Source organism: Oncorhynchus kisutch, linkage group LG5, assembly GCF_002021735.2.
Source record: "Oncorhynchus kisutch isolate 150728-3 linkage group LG5, Okis_V2, whole genome shotgun sequence".
Taxonomy (NCBI): domain Eukaryota; kingdom Metazoa; phylum Chordata; class Actinopteri; order Salmoniformes; family Salmonidae; genus Oncorhynchus; species Oncorhynchus kisutch.
The window spans coordinates 52,006,123-52,031,435 of NC_034178.2; the positions used below are offsets into that span (position 1 = coordinate 52,006,123).

At 44.0% G+C, this 25,313-nt stretch overlaps 1 protein-coding gene across 1 annotated transcript in view; it reads right to left on the bottom strand.

The window, feature by feature from the left end:
• Positions 1-1,065: 1,065 nt before the first annotated feature.
• LOC109891214 (lysine-specific demethylase 5B-B) overlaps positions 1,066-25,313 on the bottom strand; it is a 30,205-nt gene continuing 5,957 nt past the window's right edge. The window contains exons 3-27 of the mRNA XM_020483579.1: positions 20,700-20,777; positions 18,890-19,012; positions 18,525-18,695; positions 16,330-16,455; positions 15,914-16,013; positions 15,623-15,723; positions 15,240-15,398; positions 14,850-14,969; positions 14,446-14,604; positions 13,959-14,140; positions 11,271-11,433; positions 11,064-11,183; positions 10,551-10,745; positions 10,091-10,272; positions 9,587-9,711; positions 9,114-9,264; positions 8,331-8,451; positions 7,738-8,093; positions 5,353-5,491; positions 4,894-5,073; positions 4,333-4,491; positions 3,531-4,053; positions 3,165-3,361; positions 2,565-2,822; positions 1,066-2,226 (exon numbers count right to left, since the gene is read on the bottom strand). Of these exons, the coding sequence (XP_020339168.1) occupies positions 2,092-2,226; positions 2,565-2,822; positions 3,165-3,361; positions 3,531-4,053; positions 4,333-4,491; positions 4,894-5,073; positions 5,353-5,491; positions 7,738-8,093; positions 8,331-8,451; positions 9,114-9,264; positions 9,587-9,711; positions 10,091-10,272; positions 10,551-10,745; positions 11,064-11,183; positions 11,271-11,433; positions 13,959-14,140; positions 14,446-14,604; positions 14,850-14,969; positions 15,240-15,398; positions 15,623-15,723; positions 15,914-16,013; positions 16,330-16,455; positions 18,525-18,695; positions 18,890-19,012; positions 20,700-20,777 (4,323 nt within the window). The 3' untranslated portion in view covers positions 1,066-2,091. The remainder of the gene's footprint in view (positions 2,227-2,564; positions 2,823-3,164; positions 3,362-3,530; positions 4,054-4,332; positions 4,492-4,893; positions 5,074-5,352; positions 5,492-7,737; positions 8,094-8,330; positions 8,452-9,113; positions 9,265-9,586; positions 9,712-10,090; positions 10,273-10,550; positions 10,746-11,063; positions 11,184-11,270; positions 11,434-13,958; positions 14,141-14,445; positions 14,605-14,849; positions 14,970-15,239; positions 15,399-15,622; positions 15,724-15,913; positions 16,014-16,329; positions 16,456-18,524; positions 18,696-18,889; positions 19,013-20,699; positions 20,778-25,313) is intronic.

Consider the following 25,313-nt stretch of genomic DNA (forward strand, 5'->3'; position numbering starts at 1 on the left):
ATTTCTCTACCACAAGCCAGCTCCAATGTAGTTTTAGAGAATTTGGCAATATGTCCAACCGGCCTCACAACCGTAGACCACGTGTAACCAAGCCAGCCCAGGACCTTCACATCCAGCTTCTTCACCTGCAGGATTGTCTGAGACCAGCCACCCAGACAGGTGATGAAACTGGGTTTGCACAACCAAATAAATTCTGCACAACCTGTCAAACTGTCTCAGGGAAGCGCATCTGCGTGCTCGTCGTCCTCACCAGGGACTTGACCTGACTGCTGTTCGGTGTCGTCTTCAGTGGGCAAATGCTCACCTTCGATGGCCACTGGCGAAGTGTGCTCTTCACAAATTAATCCTGGTTTCATATGTACTGGGCACATGGCAGACAGCATGTATGGCACGTGTGGGTGAACATTTTGGTGGTGTCAACATTATGAACAGAGTGCCCCATGGGTGGGGTTATGGTATGGGCAGATAAACTAGACACAATGAACACAACTGCATTTTGTCGATGGCAATTTCAATGCACAGAGATACCGTGATGAGCTCCTGAGGCCCATTGTCGTGCCATTCAGCCACCGCCATCAACACGTTTCAGGATAATGCAAAGCCCCATGTCGCAAGGATCTGCACACAATTTCTGGAAGCTGAAAATGTCCCAGTTCTTCCATGGCCTGCATATTCACCAGACATGTCACCCAATGAGCATGTTTGGGATGCTCTTCATCATCGACAGCATGTTCCAGTTCCTGCCAATATCCATCAACTTCGCACAGCCATTGAAGAGGACTGGGACAACATTCTATAGCCTGATCAACTCTATGCGAAGATGATGTCGAACTGCATGAGGAAAATGGTCACACCAGATACTGACTGGTTTTCTGATCCACACCCCTCTACCTTTTTTAAAACTATGACCAACAGATGCATATCTGTATTCCCAGTCATGTGAAATCCATGGATTAGGGCCTAATTAATTAATTTCAATTTGACTGATTTCCTTATGAATTGTTGCATTTATTTAGATACAAATATGGAAAGAAATAGGCAAGCATCAGCGCGAGCTGAATAACACAATTTGTAATATTTTATTGGAAGATTAGAATGTTAACAGTAGGGCTTGTTGACATGTACAGTAAGAGTTAAAAATTGTTTTTGGATTATATAATCGTACATATTTTATTGAAAGTAGCAAATATCATGTTTAGCCCACCCAGTACACCAGTGGATTATTATTCTCAGACATTATAATCCCGTTATTCTTCAGATAATTAAATATTCTTGTCCATGGGACTCACAGATATTAAATTCCTACTTGAGGATAGCGTCTACACTGAGAAAATTACAGACAACATACTTGTGGGAACAAATAATTTTATTTCTTATGCAAACTGCAACGCATGAATCATATTTACCCAAAGGAGGAAAAAAGTTTAATGATACCCGTGGCAGTTAATTCACACAGTTCCTTATGTTAGCCATGTTGCAAGTCAAATATCACTTTCAACCTACAAGGGCATTCTATAGTATAGAACCATTTCTAAGCACAAACATAGCTCAGACAAACTGAACTCAAATTAACAATTCAGTTATTGCTCAGATAAATAATATTAGCTCTACAAGAGAAGAAAAAGGGTTCACATTGTTGTTCAGATGCATGTACAAAAACTGGGTTCCAAAAATGTTGTCCAATTGACTTCTGGTTGAAAAATCCCTGCGTTGTCTTAATACACATGCAAGTAAAGTCAGTCAAGTGAAAATGCCCTGTTTCCTCCACTTTATTCTGCTTCGTAAACAGTTGGAACCTCACGCAGTACAATCTGCATCATGTCACTGATGATTGGAAAGATGAAGTTGATTGGCTGTATAAAGCCAGCCACTATAACAAAACAGCGATGGAAGAGTCTCAATAGCTCTGAAAAGCAGTTTGGGCTGGGAAGGAGGAGGAAGGAGCACTGTTGTCACCAAGTAGAGCGAGATCAGGAAGGTCAGAGGCGGTGGGGGCAGAGCATAGCTGAGAATGGGGAAGGGAAATAACTGGGTGGTTATACACCCAGAGCTGTGACTAAACTAAAACTGATGATCCTTCAAAACTGGTCTTCACTCCCTGGTGTGGTCTGGCTGTGTGCAGCTGATACAGATGTAGTCCTCTTTCTCTGCCTGCTCTGCAGACACTCCCACACAGATCTGGTGGAACCACTGCTGGCAGCTGCCATCACACTGGACCCAATTCACCTGAGAAAAACAGAGGGGAAATATAATGCACAACGCAGCATCATAAGATGCAAAATGCATCATACCGGCTGTATATCTGTATTTTGAAAGTTATACATCTTGAAAACGTCATTGCTTACATGTAAAACAGTTTGGGACTATATCAACAATACACTAATGAAACAAATACCAAAATATAGTTTTGGGTGGAATCTTCCTTTAATACAAATCATACTACATACTATTTTCAATATACTACAATAAGTTAAATAGTCTAATTGTTAAAACAATGTGATGTTTGAGAAAACACACTGAAATGAACCACAACATAATGAGGTGGAGGGGGGTTTAATGCTAACCTGTTTCCCCTCTGGCTCTCTGCACCACGGTGCAGCGCACAGGGTGAAGTCTTCATCAGAGTCCGAAAGGGAGAGGTCAGAGTGAGTGGCGGTGGGTGAACAGGTCCCCTTGGTCTCCTGACTCCTCTCCTTGTTCATCTTGGGCTTCTTCTTGCAGGGCTTCTTGGCTTTGTCCTTGCGCTCGGAGCCCTCCTTCTCCATGCACCGCTTGGTCCGCTTGCCGTTCACAGCCTCCTTCTTGAGACAGGCTACTCCGTTCTGGTGAAAACAGTAAACACGCATTTAAGTCACACACATGAATGTAATGGTTTTGTTTGAATGTAAATGTTTTTTAACTTTGTCTTTTAAAATCATTAGATGTTTGTTTTACCATCGTGGACCACTGAAAATAAGTGTTTTAATTAATGCTTTTAAGTGGCATCTTCTGGGATTGAGCGCAGATCTTATATTATTTTTCACCCAAATAAATTCATTCAAAATCATTTTTAAAAGGTTCAACATGAACAAATGTTCAGAAACGTCTCAAATACATCAAAACAACCATTTAATCAAGTGGTTGACCTGCTATCTGAGCCTCACAGTAGTAGACTAGTATGTTACCTGGTTGTGAGGGGGGCTCCCTCCCTGAGGGTTGTGCTGGTGTTGGTCCTGCTCTGTGCTGTGCTTGGGAGAGGGGCTGTCTGTGAGGTTGTGAGAGTCCAGTCTGCTGAGGGACATGTACAACTGCTGGGTCTCAGGCAGAGTCACCTGCAGCAGGAAGCCCTCCACCATCAGCTCCTCCAGCTCAGGGCTCAGTCCTGAAACACACACAAATAACACAGTTCAACACAGCCCTTAAAAAGGAATAGTTCATTTTTTTTCTTCTGTGAACATACATTTTGTGTGTTAGACATTGATAGAAATTTAATAAAAATGTGAATTGTGATGAGAGGTTGAGATATTAGATGTTGCTAGCCTGACACGGACCCTGCAGAGGAATGCACTGGTGATCCGTGTAAAATGATGCGCTGTATGGTTCCTGAGATGGAGCCGAGGTGGGACTGGATGAGCCCCAGCGCTGATGTGATGTCATCAGAGCCACTCCCAGCACCCCCTCTGCGGAGGCCTGCTGCATGCGGTGCTGCCAGCGGACTGTCCTCTCGATGAGGAAGCGTAGGGCATCTCCCTCAGGCAGCCGCACCCTGATGCGCTGCAGGGAGGCGAGCAGGGGAAGCACCCGGTCCAGAGGTGGCTTTTCAGAGCGCCGGCAATGGGGACACAGCCAGGCCTGGTTGGGTCGGGGGTCCTGGTTGGAGCCTGAGACACAGCTGCGGTGAAAGGTGTCACTGCAGAGCTCGCACTGCAGCATGGCGCCCAACGGGGCATTGTGGCACACGCACACCCTCAACGCCCCGCAGTCGCCCGCTTGGAGGAGCTTGGACTCATTGGAGGCCCTGAGAGCCAGCAGATTCTCCATCTCCTTCTGACGTACCTCGGCTAGAGTGGCCATCTACAGAAAGGGGAACCAGCACAGGTTGGCATGATAAAACACAATACTTAATACCGCAACATACATCTAACCAAACAGTAACCTACACAGTCATAGTATATGGAATTATAATACTGTATCAAACCATACATTTAATGATATGCACCTTCATATCATGGGTGCTCATATCAACGTGAAGGCTTCACTGATTGCGATAGTTGGGTATCTTTAGAATATGTTGGAAGTTAAATAAGTAAGTTCAATGGTCTGCTTTTGGTAAATAAAAACATGTCCACGTACAGCAGAGGCGGAGTCCTTGCTCTCTGAGAGGGCCTTCTCCACATCACTCAGGCAGTCCAGCCAAGTTCCATTTCTCTTGTTGCACTGGGCCACATCCTTTGCCCTTTTAGACTTTGACTTCTGAGACCCCGTTCCAGCCTCACACTGGGGGCACAGCACCTAAACAGACAGAGACAATGAGCCAAATCCCATAAAATGAACAACATTATCGGCACTGAAATAAAACAAATCCATGAAATAATACATTCAGCAAGAGGTATGGAAGGTTTCATTTTAAACTAATCTACCCAACACTAGGCTTGCCTCTCAAACAACTATTTGGCAACGTAGTGCAAAACATCTCACCCATAGAGACATTTTAACCAAAGATTCAGTCAGGAGATTTGAGTTGAATCCTGCACAGATTACAGTATCATCACAGCACCCATAAGAGTCTGGTCAAAAGTGGTGCACTATAAAGGGAATAGGGTGCCATTTGGGGTACAGACTGACTATTTAGTGAAACAACGCCTAAGGCGTCTGATTATGAATTTCAGCGTTAGATTGTTGTAGGTAGTTTACCTCCAGCAGGGAGTAAGGGGAATTCTTCATTAGAAAGGTTTTGGCGGCGCTCTCCTTCCAGGCCTGCACGTCAGAGACCAGGGCCTCCAGTCGAGCCAGAGGGTCCAGCCAGACAGGGATGGTCTTGGCCCGGGACACAAGATCAGTCAGGGTATCCAGCACAGGGATACGGCCTCCCAGCTACACACAAACACACACACACTTATAAGCAGTCTGGCTTTTTTCCCCCTTTCCCAACTTTTATTTTCAGTCTGGCATACCAGAAGAATTTATTTTAAAAAGATACCAATATAGGACAGGTCTATATTCAGAGATGTCCCAATTACTTGGGTTAATAAATTAGAATGTTAGGCTATATTCCCTTCCTGGTGCACTACATTTGACCAGGGCTCTGTTCAAAAGTAGTGCACTACATAGGGAGTAGGGTGCCACTTGGGACACACGATAAGAGCCTCCTACCTGCAGGGTGTCTGCTTCCTGAAGCCAGTCTTTAGCCTGGTCCACCGTGTCCTTCAGCAGCAGACAGTTGGGCAGATAAGCAGGGATACTAGCCACCTCCTGCAGAGCTGCTTCAAGAGTTTCCACACAGTGACAGGGCCTGGACAAAATACAAGCTAGGCTTAAAAACATAAGTGGACTCAGTACTGCTTTTATCTTTAGTGTCAAGTTCTGTCAACACCTTTCAAAACATCCCACAGTTCATATGGCTCTAGTGGTCACTTGTTACTTCAAATCAAATGTTATTGGTCACATACACATGGTTAGCAGATGTTATTGCAAGTGTAGTGAAGTGCTTGTGCTTCTAGTTCTGACAGTGCAGCAGTATCTAACAGGTAACATTAACAATTCCACAACAAAACCTAATACACACAATCTAGTAAAGGAATGAGAATATATAAATATAAAATATATGGATGCACAGTGACAGAGCAGCTAAGATCCAATATATAGTAAGAATAGATAGTGAAGGATACAGTATATACATATGAAATCCGTAATGTGAGATATGTAAACATTCTTATTAAAGTGACGAGTGTTCCATTTAAAAAATATATATATTTTACCTTATTTTAACTAGGCAAGTCAGTTAAAAACAAATTCTTATTTTCAATGACGGCATAGGAACAGTGGGTTAAGGTGAAGGTGGAAGGTGGTAAAGGACATTTTAATGGCATCGGACCGAGGCTCTGCATCTGTCCTCGTGCTCCTAGACCTTAGTGCTGCTTTTGATACCATCGATCACCACATTTTTGGAAATGAGATTGGAAACCAAAATTGGTCAGCAAAATTGCTGCTCCAGTTTCAACTGTTCTGCCTTCTTATTATTCGAACATGCTGATCATTTATGAACATTTGAACATCTTGGCCATGTTCTGTTTTAATCTCCACCCGGCACAGCCAGAAGAGGACTGGCCACCCCACATATGCTCTCTCTAATTCTCTCTTTTTTTTTTCTCTCTCTCAGAGGACCTGAGCCCTAGGACCATGCCCCAGGACTACCTGACATGATGACTCCTTGCTGTCCCCAGTCCATCTGACGGTGCTGCTGCTCCAGTTTCAACTGTTATGCCTTTTTATTATATGACCATGCTGGTCATTTATGAACATTTGAACATCTTGGCCATGTTCTGTTATAATCTCCACCCGGCCCAGCCAGAAGAGGACTGGCCACCCCACATAGCCTGGTTCCTCTCTAGGTTTCTTCCTAGGTTTTGGCCTTTCTAGGGAGTTTTTCCTAGCCACCGTGCTTCTCCACCTGCATTGCTTGCTGTTTGGCGTTTTAGGCTGGGTTTCTGTACAGCACTTTGAGATATCAGCTGATGTACGAAGGGCTATATAAATAAATTTGATTTGATTTGATTTGTTTAACTGCCTGTTCAGGGGCAGAACGCCAGATTTGTACCTTGTCAGCTTGGGGATTTGAACTTGCAACCTTTCGGTTACTAGTCTAACGCGCTAACCACTAGGCTACCCTGCCGCCCCAACTCGCACTTTCATTTGCATTTATTAAAGTGTCCTATGATATCAAGTCTGTAGGTAGGCCTCCTCTGTGCTAGTGATGGCTGTTTAACAATCTGAATGCCTTGAGCGAGAAGATGTTTTTCAATCTCACTTTAGCACTATGAGGAGTTACATTTCAGCCTGTCTGAAGAGAACGAACCGAACCAATAGAATAAACCACCTCTGACGCAATGTTGCTTATGGACAGTGGAATTAGTGTTCTGTACATAACTTCTCTATTTCAAAAAAGTTCAGAGTTCTCAAATAAGACCTTATAGTCTAAGATGTCTCAATACAGGCGACCGCCAGTTTACCCTAATAGCAATGGGAGCCAGCTCTGTAACTACAGCCTGTGTATAAACTGTTGTGTGAGCCAGCTGAGCAGAGCATTGTCCTAACCCACTGATATAGTTAATCCATCAGTGAGCAGCTTTCAACTCCAAATGCAAACCTTGCACTTTTCACTCTCTGCTGGCTGAACTTCTAAGCAGCTTTTCGCAAGGTAGGTGTCAGTGCTACATATTTACTATGAACTATGTCAGTGTGCTTTATTTTGTTTTACATCTCATTCTATTTTAAACATCTTGTTTTGTGCATCTCGTAACCATTTCCTAATGAAAATATTATGTCTATGGCTTTACTATTAAAGTTTTTGTATTACTCAAGTTAGGAAAGGAGTTGACCTGAGACATGGCTGTAGACCATTACTACAGCTAGGATGAAAGGTGACAACTACTGAACCAAGAGTTTTTCCTGTACATCGTTTCATGTAGGATAGAACCGGTCAACTTGCATATTCAACTACAGTACTGTCTAAGGCGCTCTCCTCCTCCCTTCTCTCACCTGGTCTCCATCAGGCTGAGAGCCCGCTCCTCCCAGTGCTCAGACATTGTAAGCAGTTCCTGCAGGCGCGCCATGGCTCTCTCCACCAAGGCATGCGAGGCCAGACCCACCCCCTGGTCTATCAGCCTCCGCATGGTGTCCAGACAGAGGCTGTGGGGCTGGCTGCTGGCCCCCTGAACCACCTCCAGCCAGCGCGCCTGCTCCAGCCTCTCCCTGAGCAGGCTTAGCTGGGGCAGCTCCACATCCAGGCTCAGGCTCACGTCCAGCAGGCTCTGCAGCTCCGCTGGGCTGGGGGCCTCGTCACAGAGGAGCCTCTCGCTGCGCTGCTGGAAGTCATCCACGCGGGTAAGCAGGTCCTGGGGGAAATACAAACAAGTAAAAGGGTCAATCAATGAACGCTGTTGTTTTGTTCAGTGTTATCCTGGTCCTGAAAGATCACTGCGGCTGTACGTAGGCTTTTGCCACAGACTCCCAGCCTAGTGCATCATCAACTAATCAAGAATGTGCTGAGCGGAGTAAGGTGTGATAGCGAAGAGAGGAACACAGGAATTGTCACTGATGGTAGTGGATATATTCTGGCCCTATAGTTGTACCTTGAGTAAGGGGGCCTGGCGGATGCTGCAGGGCAGCTTGTGCAGCTGCCTGACAAACGACCTGAGCTCCTCCACCGTCAACAGGTTCTGGCTCTGGGACTTCCCTCCACCTGAACGATACCTGACAACAACACACTAAAGATCAGAGACACAGCTAGCCTACAGAGCACCAAAGCTGAAATTATTTTCACTAGGGCACATTATTGCTTTGCGCATTAGTTAGGACTATTTGGCTAACCATGTGGCTAGCAATACGAAAATTAGAAGTGGTAAAGGATTTCAACTTTAGAAAGTATCCAGCAGTTATATCTCACTGGTCATCCCCAAAGCCACCTTTCCTTCCAGTTCTCCCCTTCCAATGACTGGAACGAATTGCAAAAATCACTGATGTTGGGAGACTTCGATCTCCCTCACTGACTAAGCATCAGCTGTCAGAACAGCTTACCGATCACTGCAGCTGTACACAGCCCATACAACTACCTACCTCATCCCCATATTGTTTTTATTTACTTTGTTTTTGCTCTTTTACACACCAGTATTTCTACTTGCACATCATATGCACAAATTGTAATTACTTCGCTACTATAGATTGTTCTATTGTGTTATTGACTGTACTTTTGTTTATTCCACCTGTAACCGTTTGTGTCACACTGCTTTGCTTTATCTTGGCCAGGTCGCAGTTGTAAATGAAAACTTGTTCTCAACTTGCCTACCTGTTTAAATAAAAGTGAATAAAAACATAAATAATAATACAATAATAGAAATTGTGTGTGTGTCGCACACCTGGTCTGCCTTTTCCCATTGAGCAGTTGCTGGGCCACCACGGCACACTTCTCAGCATCCAGGGTAACAGCACAGAGCTGCCGTAGGAGGTCATTCTGAGGGAACTGCTTCACCTCCGCATCCTCCACCAGTGACCTCAGCACCTCCAAGCCTGAACACAAACAAACAGTGCTTCAGAACACTGCTTTAGACACAGTCAATGCATCCAAAGAATCATGGTCCAATGATCAAGTGAACTGTATTATTAGCAAAGGGTAGAAAATACTCTATTCTATTATTATGTGTTTAATTAGACAAAGGCAACATATCTGGGTGAAGAGAAGTAAAAAAACATTCCATAACACATTTGAGAACATCCTGTCCACTTGGGGTTATGCAAATAAGCAACAATAAGTTTGTGTTATGTTATGACCAATTTCAATTCCATTGACGCCTGAACCCAAAGAGTTATTCTACTTAGGATTAGTACTTACTGCTTTTCTTGTCTTGTTTCGCCTCCAGTATGTTAGTGACATGCGAGACCCAGCCTGTGTAGGACTCGGCACGCAGAGTGACTGCTTCCATCATGGGGTAGAGCTCAGCCATGGTAAACCTGAAGCTGTAGACACACAACCAGGTAAACAGAGGTCTATAATGTTTCTGAAGACAGTAACAGCTGTCACAACTGTTTATTTTCTGGTCAGGTGACAGGTGTTTGTTTTTCATCAGAAGGTTCTAGAACATTAGACATTTCAATGCTGCGCACTCTGAATTTGACCCTTAGTTTAAGTTGATAGATGTTCTTAAAGGGGCATTTCAATTAAACTGCAAAACAAGTGTTATAATTCGTGCATTGGATCTGTAAAACTAATGGCAATATTAACATGAGCTTCTGTTGATTGCCCGTTTCTGTACAATGTGGGATGTACGTAATGAGGGATGAAAGTAAACATTTTAATGTGGGCATTTAGCACGAACTTAGCTGTTGATAGACCTACTTGAGTGTGAGGTTGTTGGGGGGGCAGGAGCAGAGGTCTTGGGCGTGGTGCAGACACACCAGCTGGCCAGGGTTACAGGGACAGGTGAGGGCAGACAGGTAGCAGGTGGTCCTGCACCTGGAACACTGGCGCTCCTCGTCTGGCAGCAGGTCGTACTCCACCTGCTGGGACTGCTGCACGCCCTGGGGACACAGACAGAGGAGTAGTGTCATAAACACAGACACCCACACCAGTAGTGTCATACTAGGAGAAACATGGATGACACAGGGACAGACACTATTGGAGCAAAGTTAACTGTGGCCATTTGCTTCTCTAATGATGTTGTCCAATTACAACTAAGATGCTTTGAATGGCATGTCTTTGAACAGGGGCACAGTATTGGTCAATTTGAAACCAGAAGGAAAAAAACATTGATATTCAAAAATCTAATGAAAGTGTGCCAGCATGAGAGGCCTCTCACCATCTTGCTGACTTTGTCCCTCAGCTGGTCCTCCTCCTGGAGCATGACGGCCATGTCCTTCTGCACGGCCGAGGCCAGGGCCACGTCCATGGTGTCTGCCTTGGACGCCATCTTGCAGACCATCTCGTCGTGGGAGAAGACACAGTACCTGTCCAGCTGTCGGTAGTGGTCCACACACATGCGGCCCATGGGCATCTGAAATGACAGAGCACAAGGCTTTGGGTTGAAACTGTACTATTCATTTAACACTATCGAGCTGAGCTGTATACAGTGGTGGTTACATCAGTAATACCCTAACTTGATCCAAAGAGCTACAAGGTATGCAGCCTCTTGTTCAAGCCCAGCATTAACACACCTGACTGAGCAAATGTATTGTTCATCCAGACCATGATAAACCTGTACATCATGTAGCTCTGCAGGACCAGGTGTAATGACCACTGCTCAATAGAAACACCTTCCAGTTATTCAATTATTAGCTTATGTATGCTATTGAGGGACTTCAAGTCATCATACCCAGTCCATGGTGCAGAAGTTGACAGCCTCAGCAAAGTTGAAGCCCTGGTTAAATCCACTGTGGTAGGCTCTAGGGAAAGTGATGACAAACTCGCCAGCGCACTGATTGGTGCGATAGATCTAGAGAAGAGCGGGTATGAAGTTATGGTAAAACTATAACTATACTCTCGCAGCGTGTGTGTGTGTGGGGGCGCGTTTGGTACTTACAGGAACACCGTGGTTCATGAGTGTGTTGGGGTTCATGATGGTGACCAGCTGGTGCAGGAGGTCAGGCTGAGACTCGAACAGCTCGGGGGCCAGTTTCTTCATCACCCCCTCCAGCTTCTCCGCAGCATACCCCGGAGCGCCGTACCACGTCTTGGGCTCTCCCCTGAGGACATATGCCAGTTTGTCATAAACACTGACTGTTGTCACTCCTTGACCCAGAAAATATAAAAAAACGAATTGGCCTATATCGAATCTCCCATTCCTCAAAAACGTTTAAAAAAAAGCTGTTGCACATCAACTCACTGCCTTCCTGAAGACAAACAATGTATACGAAACGCTTCAGTCTGGTTTTAGACCCCATTATAGCACTGAGACTGCACTTGTGAAGGTGGTAAATTACCTTTTAATGGCGAGGCTCTGCATCGGTCCTCCTAGACCTTAGTGCTGCTTTTCATACCATCAATCACCACATTCTTTTGGAGAGATTGGAAACCCAAATTGGTCTACACGGACAAGTTCTGGCCTGGTTTAGATCTTATCTGTTGGAAAGATATCCGTTTGTCTCTGTAGATGGTTGTCCTCTGACAAATCAACTGTAAATTTCGGTGTTCCTCAAGGTTCTGTTTTAGGACCACTATTGTTTTCAATATACATTCTACCTCTTGGTGATGTCATTCGGAAACACAATGTTCACTTTCACTGCTATGCAGATGCACCAAAATTGCCTTCGCTGGAAGCCTGTGTTTCAGACATAAGGAAGTGGATGGCTGCAAATGTTCTACTTTTAAACTCGGACCAAACAGAGATGCTTGTTCTAGGTCCCAAGAAACAAAGAGATCTGTTGAATCTGACAAATCATCTTGATAGTTGTACAGTCATCTCAAATAAAACTGAAGGACCTCTGCGTTTCTCTGGACCCTGATCTCCAATTTGACAAACATATCAAGACTGTTTCAAGGACAGCATTTTCTCATCTACATAACATTGCAAAAATCAGAAACTTTGTCCAAATTGATGCATAAAAATTATTCCATGCTTTTGTCACTTCTAGGTTAGAATACTGCAATGTTCTACTTTCCGGATAAAGCACTAAATAAACTTCAGTTAGTGCTAAACACGGCTGCTAGAATTTGGTAGAATAGTACCAAAAAACGTGATCATATTACTCCAGTGCTAGCCTCTCTACACTAGCTTCCTGTTAAGGCAAGAGGTGATTTCAAGGTTTTACTGCTAACCTACAATGCATTACATGGGCTTTCTCCTACTCATCTTTCCGATTTGGTCCTGCCGTACATACCTACACGTACGCTACGGTCACAAGACGCAGGCCTCCTAATTGTCCCTAGAATTTCTAAGCAAACAACTGGAGGCAGGGCTTTCTCCTATAGAGCTCCATTTTTATGGAATGGTCTGCCTACCCATGTGAGACACAGACTCGGTCTCAGCTTTTAAGTCTTTATTGAAGACTCATCTCTTCAGTAGGTCCTATGATTGAGTGTAGTCTGGCCCAGGAGTGTGAAGGTGAACGGAAAGGCACTGGAGCAACGAACCACCCTTGCCGTAGGCTATACAACGAACCACCCTCTTTGTGGGCTATACTTGGCCTTGTCTCAGGATGGATAGTTGGTTGTTGATATCCCTCTAGTGTTGTGGGGGCTGTGCTTTGGCAAAGTGGGTGGGGTCATATCCTTCCTGTTTGGCCCTGTCCGGGGGTATTGTCGGACGGGGCCACAGTGTCTCCTGACCCCTCCTATCTCAGCTTCCAGTATTTATGCTGCAGTAGTTTGTGTCAGGGGGCTAGGTTCAATCTTATATCTGGAGTATTTCTCCTGTCATATCCGGTGTCCTGTGTGAATTTATGTATGCTCTCTCTAATTCTCTCTCGGAGGAGGAGGACCTGAGCCCTAGGACCATGCCTCAGGACTACCTGGCGTGATGACTCCTTGCTGTCCCCAGTTCACCTGGCCGTGCTGCTGCTCCAGTTTCAACTGTTCTGCTATGGAACTCTGACCTGTTCACCGGACGTGCTACCTGTCCCAGACCTGCTGTTTTCAACTCTCTAGAGACTGCAGGAGCGGTAGAGATACTCATAATGAAAAGCCAAATCAAATTTACTCCTGAGGTGCTGACCTGTTGCACCTTTGACAACCACTGTGATAATTATTATTTGACCCTGCGGGTCATTTATGAACATTTGAACATCTTGGCCACGTTCTGTTATAATCTCCACCCGGCACAGCCAGAAGAGGAATGGCCACCCCTCATAGCCTGGTTCCTCTCTAGGTTTCTTCCTAGGTTCTGGCCTTTCTAGGGAGTTTTTCCTAGCCACCGTGCTTCTATGCCAGCATTGCTTGTTGGTTGGGGTTTTAGGCTGGGTTTCTGTAGAGCACTTTGAGATATCAGCTAATGTAAGGAGCGCTTTATAAATACATTTGATTTGATCACTTTGAAGATTGAAGAGTATTCTTGTGTTTAATACCATGTCAACCAATAAACTTATAAACTAACTCCAATACTAAGCAAGCAATTGGGTTTGACAAGATTCCTCAAAATGAAAGAAGCAGAGGCCATTTGCTTTGACCTATACAGTGCATTATACCACGGGCCAGGAGATTTTTCTGGTCCAGTAACAAGGTCAGGTAAAACTTCAGTCCCATACTAGTGGCCTGTGGGGCAGCCTTTATGTACCAGTGCAGGTAGTTGATGGAGTAGCTCCAGTGGTCCTCAATGTGCCAGCAGAAGGAGGAGAAGCACATGCCCACATACAGCCAGGGTAACTTCATCCCACAGATGTCAGCCGTAACATGAGTCAGCACCGAGGAGTCTATCACAGGCATGTTGTTCAGGTTCCAGCCACTGCTCAGGTAATCCTATGGGTCAGAGACAAGTTAAGTACAAGTTAAGGCTCGACTCAACTGCGGGTGATATTGGCTAGGGCTTAATCTCCTGTAGAACTCCAATATCACCTTAAATATAAGCCACAAGTGCTTCCGCTGTCTCTAAGAGCATAGATGTATGGGGGTTTTGAGCTATAGAACTATTTGCAAGAGTTTTCTACAACAGTTCTCTTGGTCTGAAATTGTGTACTGTTGCCATGATGTTGTGGTACAGTCAACTACAGAATCATCCTAATATCTAGCATATGTTAACTTGTAAGAGTAGAGCCTTTGTGTACCTCATCCTCAGGGGAGACATGGAATCGTCCACCCCTGATGGGGAAGCCACTCCCAAACTCCTTGGAGGCAATGTCTGCTCCGTACTCCACAGTGACGTCCTCCTCAATGGTGCTGACCAGTCGCCAGAACTCCTTCTCCACCAGCTCTGTGGGAACCATCTGACAAACAGAGAGACAGAAAAACCATTACCTCGACTCATTTCAACTACAGGCTGAGTTTGGATGAGTTAAGTATAATACAGCTTATATCAGGTGGGGGGGGGGGTTAAGTAGGCACAATGACACTGGGAAAATACTTTGAAACCGAGGTTCCATCTTAAAACTTGTCTAATAGGAACATTTTCCTGTTTTGTCCCTGCTGAACATAACACTGATGAGGACAGTACATCTGCTGTCAAACTTACATGAACTGGCATGTTGAAATAGTCTGACTTGAAGGAGTCAGCCATGTCCCCAAAAGTGCGTAGAGAGTAGTCCCTGCCAGCCTGCTCGAAGCCAAAGGCTACCTGGGGTTTGCCACACTCCTGTAGGGAAGACAAGGATGAGAAGCACTAATGTAGCTAATATCAACATGAAGTTATACTTGCCGAACACCAACAGGAGTAGGATTCTACTGAGAAGCACCGGTATATAAGAACCACAAAATAGAGGTTTAGCATGCTTTTGTTTAGCTTTAATAAGAGTCGACTGCTGCTTCTGTATTCAGCTTCCCCAGTGGATGGTGTGTGGAGTTTCCAGAGTGACAGTGTAGTACGGTAATTGGGGCTGGGGGAGAGCGGGAGCATGTCTGTCACCTGAGCCAGGCACTTGGGGCATCTCCAGTCTCCTTTGGGGACATCATGCAAGGGCGGGATCAGACAGAAGGTGTGGTAGCTGTCATCACAGCCATCACACAGCAGCAGGCGGTCCTCTTCGCTACCGCTGCCACACACCAGACACATGTACTGATCCACCTGAGACAGACAAGACAATGAGGCTTCTTATCCACTAATCAGTAAAAATGGCACCCAGGTGGGTGGATGGGATGAGTTTACATTTTAATGGTTAGTTAAGAACTCAATCATTTGTACTTTTGTGAGAGACCTGAATAAATGCCTTCCATTAGGATTATTATCATAGTCATAATGAAGAGACAATTAGCCTTGATTAGCTCAGCATATAAACGTATTTTACTCACCGCGGGGTCGTTTTTTTTACTAAACACGCTTTCTTTGTCACTTGTTATTGGATCCTCGTGCTCAGTGAGTTCCAGTTTCACCTCAACAGGTTTCACTAGCACTGAAAGACATCACATGGTTAATGGAGGCCAGTGCATACAGTATGTATTCATATCAACACAACCCTGTTCTTATATAGATTTAAAATCGAATAATTATCTAAACTTAAATTAAACCAGAGAAACATTTTCCATTTGTTCATGAAAAATATTACATTATTTCACAAGACTTTGCCAAAGGACTGTGTTTACCAAGCTGTGGCTCTGGCTTGGCCACATAGGAACCCATCCTCCTCCTCAGGTTGGGCCGGTTCTCACAGTCCTCCGCTGTCTCAGTCTTCATGCAGCCTCCCTGTCAGAAAGAGGGGAGAAAAGGGAGGGGTTCATGCCACGTGGACTACGACAGGAGATGAAGGAAAAGCAACATATTTTTCTTGAGGTCACCACTGCACACACACACAGGCTCTTTTGGTCAATATACAGAAACACACTCAAAGCTGCGAACCGCCGCTTGTCTGCATTGGTAAATTGTGCTACTGGACTTGTCACACAATGACGTCTTATTAGGTTCCCGGGAACTATTGTGGGTTAGAATTGTGACTTATGGGGAACCAGAGCCACTGACGGAGGTAGAACGTTTACTTATGTGGACCCTGGAAGAGGTTCACCTCAGCTCTCATGCGCTTGGCTCTGCGAGCGATGCTGCAAGTCTCCAGGGGCTGGACAGACTGGCGCTGGGGCAGGTCATGAGGGATGTAGTCCGTATCCTTGGTGTCATTGGTCAGGGTAGGCTTCTGTAGGGGAGACATGGGGGAGTGAGTGGGCATGTAGAACTTGAACACATTTTCACAGATATCAAACATGTTGTTTTAAAATAATGAGGCAAATGACAATCATTCTGTTGAATGACAAAAGAAAGTGCTTTGCTTGCTCCTTGTCACTCCTACTATTATGCTGTGACAAATTCCATTTGCCAAGAACAAACTAGGCATCTATAAACAGAGGCAGGGCCATGTGGTTGTTTAGGTGCTTAGTTGTCTAACAGTTCCTTTGGGGGTTTGATTTCCAATCTTTCATTGTTGCCTTTGAACAAAATAATTGTAATAGTTGTTGAATACCATGGCTTGATAATAAATTCAACCCTCCAATTCAAACTTCAACTGTTGATACATGTTTTTGTCTTGCAAGATCAACACATGGGTCTCTGGTCTTTCTGTTGACACCACTCACATGACAAAGAGGAAGACAGGCAGCAACACTGAGGTGAGGTGGGGGTTGGGAACACTGACGCTCTGCTGTCTCTGGTGTATCAGGAGGACAGTGCAAGGGCAGCAGCCAGGCCAGAGACAGCTAGGCCTCTACACAGGGAGGGCGGGGCGAGAGGGAGGAGGGTGAAAGGGGAGGGGATCAGGGGAGGTCAACACCAGCAGGCTGAGAGAGAGGCATGCAGCACTGCGGAGAGAGGATGAGCTGCTGCTAACCACAAAGCCCAACCAGGGCCCCAAGGTACAATCAGAGAAGCTGCAAGAGACAACTGAGGCCTTCAATAAAATAAACACAGAAAGAGGAAAACGGTACTAAGTTCTACAAAAATAACCCAATGGGGAGGAGAGCTTGCTAAAAAAATGGTTGGCTTGTTGCCAGTTTGTTGTCAGGATTCAAGTCATGCTTTTTAAAAGTCCCAGGCTTCATCTGGCATATAACTCAAATTTGTGTGCAAAACCCAGGCTCCTTCAACTCCTCGTTATACCAAGGAACAAAGCAGATCTACTGCAGTTAAGACCTACTGAATACATAATCACTGGCCAAATATCAAACTTACAGAGTAGTGTGGAAAAGAGGCCATGTGAGTGCCAGTTCACTTCTGACGTGCCTTCTCTGCAGTAGTAGGACAGTTAATAATGAGATTGTCTGGTATTAGCTTAATTTAGGGTGATGCTCTACATACAGACAGAGCAGGGAGTGACGAGTCACTTAATGCAGGAAATAATAACTGCCAAATATTTGTTCAGTTGACCCATTTATAAAGTTGACCCTGCTTCCATCTTGGAGCAGATATTTAATGGAAAATAAATTCTCTCAACAGCTAAAACATACATACATATATATATACAAAACACACCTGCCATTTCGCTATGGACAATGTCTACACCTTTGACGCAGCACAACCTCCTACACCATGCCCAAACCAGACGTCCGCATGTGCCATTCTCCCCCCATAACAAACAAGATCACGACACGCAGGTTGAAATATCAAAACAAACTCTGAACCAATTATATTCATTTGGGGACAGGTCAAAAAGCATGAAACATTTATGGCAATTTAGCTAGCTAGCTACCTTGCAGTTGCTGGCTAATTTGTCATGGGATATAAACATTGAGTTATTTGACATGAAATGTACAAGGTCCTCTACTCTGACAATTAATCCACACATAAAACAGTCAATCGCATCGTTTCTAGACATCTCTCCTCCTTCCAGGCTTCTTATTCTTCTTTGGACTTTATATGGTGATTGGCAACTAACTTTCATAATAAGGTGCATTACCACAACTGACCTCAGTTCATCTTTCAATCACCCACGTGGATATATGTTCCTAAAAACCAATGAGAAGATGGGAGAGGCAGGACCTGCAGCGTGTTCTGCATCACAAATTGAATCTTGCGCCTGGCAACACATACGCTCGTTGCCACGTGTGAGCAAAGTGGGTGCAATGATTGAATAACGTGTACATTTATTTTGAAGCACACGCGACACGACCGGTGTGTTCAGCATGTTAGTCCTCAACTCGAAATAAGAGCACATTAGTAAACAGCCCAGAGCAGAGTGCCATCTGCTGAGAGAGAGCGACCCATCTAACTCACCAGAAGGTTGGCTCCAGTCTGGAACAGGTTGTAGGGGTAGAGGATCCTCTCATAGTGAGAGCGCAGATGAGAGCCTATGGCCTTGCCTGGAGCAAAGCCCATCTTTAGGGCTATCTTAGACCAGCGTCTCTCTCTGCAAACCACGTCAAATCCCCCATCATCGTTCACCAACTGGGAAAGAAAGGATGCCAATCAATGACCTTTACTGTGAGAGTGTATACAAATGTGTGAACATAGCACAATAAGAAGCATATAGAGCTCCCATGAGTATATAAGTGTACAACACAAACGCCCCCTGGTTCATATCCAAGAAAAGCTGGCCAGTTTCCTGCATCCAGGGTGTGCCAGAAGTTGTAGCTACATACCTTGTTGAGTTGGTACAGGTCCAGATTCTTTCTTTCCACATGAGGGATTTTCAGGGTGCACCCTTGTAGCTCCCAGAACTTTGCGATTTGATCCAGGAAGTTGAGCTTGACTCTGGTTTGAGCCTACTCAACATCAACACATGGTACATTTTACACATCACCAACATAAAAAGAAAAAGCCATTGTTTCTACAATAATTCATCCCATGCTGTGCTACTTAAGCGCAGTTGACAGGACATTAAGGTGAGGCGATATAGCGGGGGATGACTTTAAATACCGTTGATACGAATGCTAGTTTACTAGATTTCGATATTTGTACTTTTAAATAAATACCCGTAGTCAAGTTGTGCACTAGGTTAAAGGATAAAGCAGATTGTGCTGTTCATTCCACATGCTACTTTTCATTATTACATTTACTGGTAGTTCCCCCAAAATAGCTGATTGAGCCCGCTTTGATTTTTTTATTTAACCTTTATTTATACAGTTTCTCTCAGAGAGATAACATCTCTTGTCCAAGAGAGACCTGGTCCAATAGCAGCAGGGGGAACAACGTTTCAGACAAAACAACTTCAGACTAACACAGGATTAAACAAAACTATAAAACACACAGTACAACAATTACATATTACGTTAAAAAACACAAAAGTCTTGACTAAAAAACAGCTAACGACAATTACACTCCATGATAAATATGTCGATCAAGTGTTTCAACTCCACCAACGAAACTAGATCATCAAATTTAAAAAAATCCAGGAACTCGGAGCTGAGTAACTAAAACTAATTCTACCATGACCTGTTGTAATTTTTGGTACTGTTAGAAGCAAATGAGAATGGGACCGTAATTGATATTTATTTACCGACCTGATTAAAAAAGAGAAAATGGCATTTTACCCAATATGGCCTTGTAAAAATCAGTGTATAAGGGGTGAGGTGAGTCACTCCTGCAGTGCAACTTAAGTGAGGTGATGAAGATACACTTGCATGAAATTCACTAATGTTCACAAGCTTCTTGAATCTTGGTAAAAGCAGAGACAATCCCCTCAGGGATTAAGATCCCTGCTTACTAATATTTGTTTTGTGTATGCTTAAACGGAGTAGCCTTTTGAGATACTTCACTTTATGAGCCGGGTTGTCTGTCCTTGCAATTTATGTTTGCCTGTGAGTATTAGAATTCAGTATGGGAATTCCTTACTAGGTTAGCATTTCTTGGGGCGGGGTTTACCAACAAACAAAACAATAGCAGCCCTTATGTGCAGCACCGGTAATAGCATGCAGCACCGGTAATAGCACAGGCACAGTATGAAGTTATGGCAATATGGATACCACCCAAACTTGTATCAAAAGGAGGGGTTAAAGAAGGTCTAGGTACCAGTGACCTTTGACTTGAGGTCATCAACTTTCTCTACAAGGCACACTTCAGGGGCCAGGGAGCACTCTGGCTTCAAAAGACACCCTGCTGCTGGGTGTTATAAGCTTGTTGAAGCCACTGTTCTACAGACAAATGTATCAATGTAGCCTTCTGAGTCACCTTAGCTAATTCTTTAGGCTTAATCTGACTAATGTATTTATTTGTCCATTTTCTTTTATTTCTTTACCACTTAAAAGAGTAGGATAATAATGTGGATTGAGACGATGTACAAGAAAGGCCAAAACCCCCAAAATAACTTTCATTTTGAAAAAAGTAATCCACATAAAAAATTTAAAAACTTGCTTACGTACATATTCAGTCTCTCATAATAACGGTAACTAGATATACTATTATTAAAAAGCAGTACTGTATGGATAAACCAGTTTAGTAAAATGAACATACCTCCAATTCATTAAGTCTCTGGATCCGGGGAGTGAAGTGCAGTCTGTCCACATCACACGCAAACGGTGGCTGCCATTCCTGCAGGAGTAAACACCATCTTGTCAAACTGACTGAGGAGTCACTCACATTTTTCATAGCTCATCCTCCATTTTGAAGAATCATTATCAGTTGAGTCACAGTCTATGCTCTATTTGAATACATGTTTATTTAAGTCATCTATACTGCACCGTTTAGAAACATTGTGACATGGCAGGCCATGTTCCATACATAAATGTAGACTGTTCATCTTTAGTCTAAATCCATATTTGAGATCTCCTCTGTTACACTCTTCCTAATAAACACTTGGCTAAATGCCAATCAAACCTGAGTAAAATAGAGCAAAAGTCTTAGAACGCCTACTGATTCAAGGACATTCTTTTTTTACTATTTTGTACATTGAAAAAAAATTGTGAAGACAAATCAAAACTATGAAAAAAAACACAGAATCATGTAGTCCACAAAAATAATTGTTAAACAAATCATTTTATATATTTGAGAATCTTCAAATAGCCACCCTTTGCCTTGACAGCTTTGCACACTCCTGGCATTCTTTCAACCACCTTCATGAGGTAGTCACCTGGAATGCATTTCAATTAATAACAGGTGTGCCTTCTTAAAAGTTAGTTTGTGGAATTTCTTTCCTTCTTAATGCTTTTGAGCCAATCAATTGGGAAATTAAGAACTTTGAAAGTTTCATCAAGTACAGTCGTGCCCAAAAGTTGAGAAACACACAAAAATTAATTTTCAAAGTCTGCTGCCTCAGTTTGTATGATGGCAATTTGCATATACTCCAGAATGTTATGAAGAGTGATCAGATGAATTGCAATTAAATGCAGTCTCTCTTTGCCATGCAAATGAACTGAATCCCCCCCCAAAAAATTCCACTGCATTTCAGCCCTGCCACAAATGGACCAGCTGACATGTCAGTGATTCCCTCGTTAACACAGGTGTGAATGTTGACGAGGCCAAGGCTAGAGATCACTCTGTTATGCGGATTGAGTTTGAATAACAGACTGTAAGCTTCAAAAGGAGGGTGGTGCTTGGAATCATTGTTCTTCCTCTGTCAACCATGGTTACCTGCAAGGAAACATGTGCCGTCATCATTGCTTTGCACGAAAAAGGGCTTTAGAAAAGGATATTGCTGCCAGTAAGATTGCACCTAGATCAACCATTTATCGGATCATCAAGAACTTCAAGGAGAGCGGTTCAATTGTTGTAAAGGCGGCTTCAGGGCGCCCAAGAAAGTCCAGCAAGCGCCAGGACTGTCTCCGAAAGTTGATTCAGCTGCGGGATCGGGGCACCACCAGTACAGAGTTTGCTCAGGAATGGCAGCAGGCAGGTGTGAGTGCATCTGCATGCACAGTGAGGCAAAGACGGAGCATGACCTGGTGTGAAGAAAGGCAGCAAAGAAGCCACTTCTCTCCAGGAAAAACATCAGGGACAGACTGATATTCTGCAAAAGGTACAGGGATTGGACTGCTGAGGACTGGGGTAAAGTCATTTTCTCTGATGAATCCCCTTTCCGATTGTTTGGGGCATCCTTAAAAGAGCTTTTCCCGGAGAAGACAAGGTGAGCGCTACCATCAGTCCTGTGTCATGCCAACAGTAAAGCATCCTGAGACCATTCATGTGTGGGGTTGCTTCTCAGCCAAGGGAGTGGGCTCACTCACAATTTTGCCTAAAAAGACAGCCATGAATAAAGAATGGTACCAAGAGCAACTTCTCCCAACCATCCAGGAACCTTTTGGTGACAAATAATGCCTTTTCCAGCATGATGGAGCACCTTGCTCCAAAAGTGATAACTAAGTGGCTCAGGGAACAAAACATCGATATTTTGGGTCCATGGCCAGGAAACTCCCCAGACCTTAATCCCATTGAGAACTTGTGGTCAATCCTCAAGAGGTGGGTAGACAAACAAAACCCACAAATTCTGACAAACTCCAAGCATTGATTATGCAAGAATGGGCTGCCATCAATCAGGATGTGGCCCAGAAGTTAATTGACAGCATGCCAGGGCAAATAAGGGTCAACACTGCAAATATTGACTATTTGCATCAACTTCATGTATTTGTCAATAAAAGACTGACACTTATGAAATGCTTGTAATTATACTTCAGTATTTCATAGTAACATCTGACAAATTTCTAAAGACACAATATTTGTGTCATTCAATACTTTTGGCCATGGCTGTACAATCACAAAAACCATTAAGTGCTATGATGAAACTGGCTCTCACGAGGAACTCCACAGGAAAGGAAAACCCAGAGTTACCTGTGCTGCAGAGGATAAGTTCATTAGTTACCAGCCTCAGAATTTTCAGCCTAAATAAATGCTTCACAGTGCTCAAGTAACAGACCTATCAACTGTTCAGAGGAGACTGCATGAATCAGGCCTTCCAAGGTCGAATTGCTGCAAAGAAACCACTACTAAAAGGACACCAATAGGAAGAAGAAACTTGCTTGGGCCAAGAAACGAGCAATGGACAATAGAACGGTGGAAATTTGTCCTTTCGTCTGTAGTCCAAATTGGAGATTCTTGGTTCCAAACGCTGTGCCTTTGTGAGACGCAGTGTGGATAAACAGATGATCAGCATGTGCATTTCCTACCATAAAACATGGAGGTGGTGTTATGGTGTGGGGGTGCTTTGCTGGTGACACTGTTGGATTTATTTTGAATTCAAGGAACACTTAACCAGCATGGCTACCACAGCATTCTGCAGCGATACACCATCCCATCTCGTTTGCGCTTAGTGGGACTATCAGTTTTCCAACAGGACAATGACCCAAAACACACCTCCAGGCTGTGTAAGGGTTATTTTACCAAGAAGAGTGATGAGTGCTGCATCAGATGACCATGCCGCCACAAATTTCCGACCTGAGTTGGGCCGCAGAGTGAAGGAAAAGCAGCCAACAAGTGCTCTGCATGTGGGAACTCCTTCAAGACTGTTGGAAAAGCATTCCAGGTGAAGCTAGTTGAGAGAATGCCAAGAGTGTGCAAAGCAATTAAGGCAAAGGTTGGCTATTTGAAGAAACTCATATTTTGATTTGTTTAACAAGTTTTTGGTTACTACATGATTTCGTGTGTTATTTCATAGTTTTGATGTCTTCACTCTTATTCTACAATGTAGAAAGAGAGAGACTGTTTGACTGGAATCATCAGGAGAAACTGTGGTGCAGATAGAACATTAAGGTCACTACAGCCTCCTTATCTTTGGAGACTACACTGTCTCTGTGACCTTGCATGGCATCGGAGTGCCAGCATTCCTGTTTGAATGTGCATAATAACTCAGGAACACAGAAAAGTATCATTTTAAATAGAGGCTAGTGCTTGTGTAGCCTATCTCACAGCAATTTGGCAAATTCATCCCAAGTGACAAATAGGGCAAAACACTTTTTGATCAAAAGTGGAAGAGTCCATCCTAAAACCCAAATACCTAAAGAAGAAGACCTAACTGACACCTCAGACTGAGAAGTGATCCAGCTGGGAATGTGGACGAGTCAGTCAAAGTGCAGTTATCAAAAATTGCTGGGGAGAAAAAAATATGGATCCCTGTGGCTGGGGAATTGATAAGACCACCATAAATTTGGCCTCCATAGATGACCCTTTGCACTCTTCGTCTGCAGTGCATGGCCCAGATGGGAGCATGGCTTATGAAACAACAGCTCTGGCTGTATTTCCACCAGCCCCTTTGTGGAGTATTTGAGCAACGACAACAGACAGGCCCATTGCATAACCACTCCCATTCTGCACAAACAACTTCCATCCTCTGAACGGCTAGCCAAATTCAGCCATCATTAGACTACCTACAGTAGGCACAGCTCCAGAGTGATCTGGAGTGCATATTTTTATGTTAATCCAGTGTTGTAGGAGCACATTTCAGATTACACAATTGCTGTGCAAGATAGGGCTACTTAATGTTAGATCCCTTACTTCAAAGGCAATTATAGTCAATGAACTAATCACTGATCATAATCTTGATGTGATTGGCCTGACTGAAACATGGCATAAGCCTGATGAATTTACTGTTTTAAATGAGGCCTCACCTCCTGGCTACACTAGTGACCATATCCCCCGTGCATCCCGCAAAGGCGGAGGTTTTTCCTCATAATCCTGGACTATCGGACCACCATTTTATTACGTTTGCAATTGCAACAAATAATCTGCTTAGACCCCAACCAAGGAACATCAAAAGTCGTGCTATAAATTCACAGACAACACAAAGATTCCTTGATGCCCTTCCAGACTCCCTCTGCCTACCCAAGGACGCCAGAGGACAAAAATCAGTTAACCACCTAACTGAGGATCTCAATCTAACCTTGCGCAATACCCTAGATGCAGTTGCACCCCTAAAAACTAAAAAAATGTCTCATAAGAAACTAGCTCCCTGGTACACAGAAAATACCCGAGCTCTGAAGCAAGCTTCCAGAAAATTGGAACGGAAATGGCGCCACACCAAACTGGAAGTCTTCCGACTAGCTTGGAAGGACGGCACCGTGCAGTACCGTAGAGCCCTTACTGCTGCTCGATCATCCTATTTTTCTAACTTTATTGAGGAAAATAAGAACAATCCGAAAT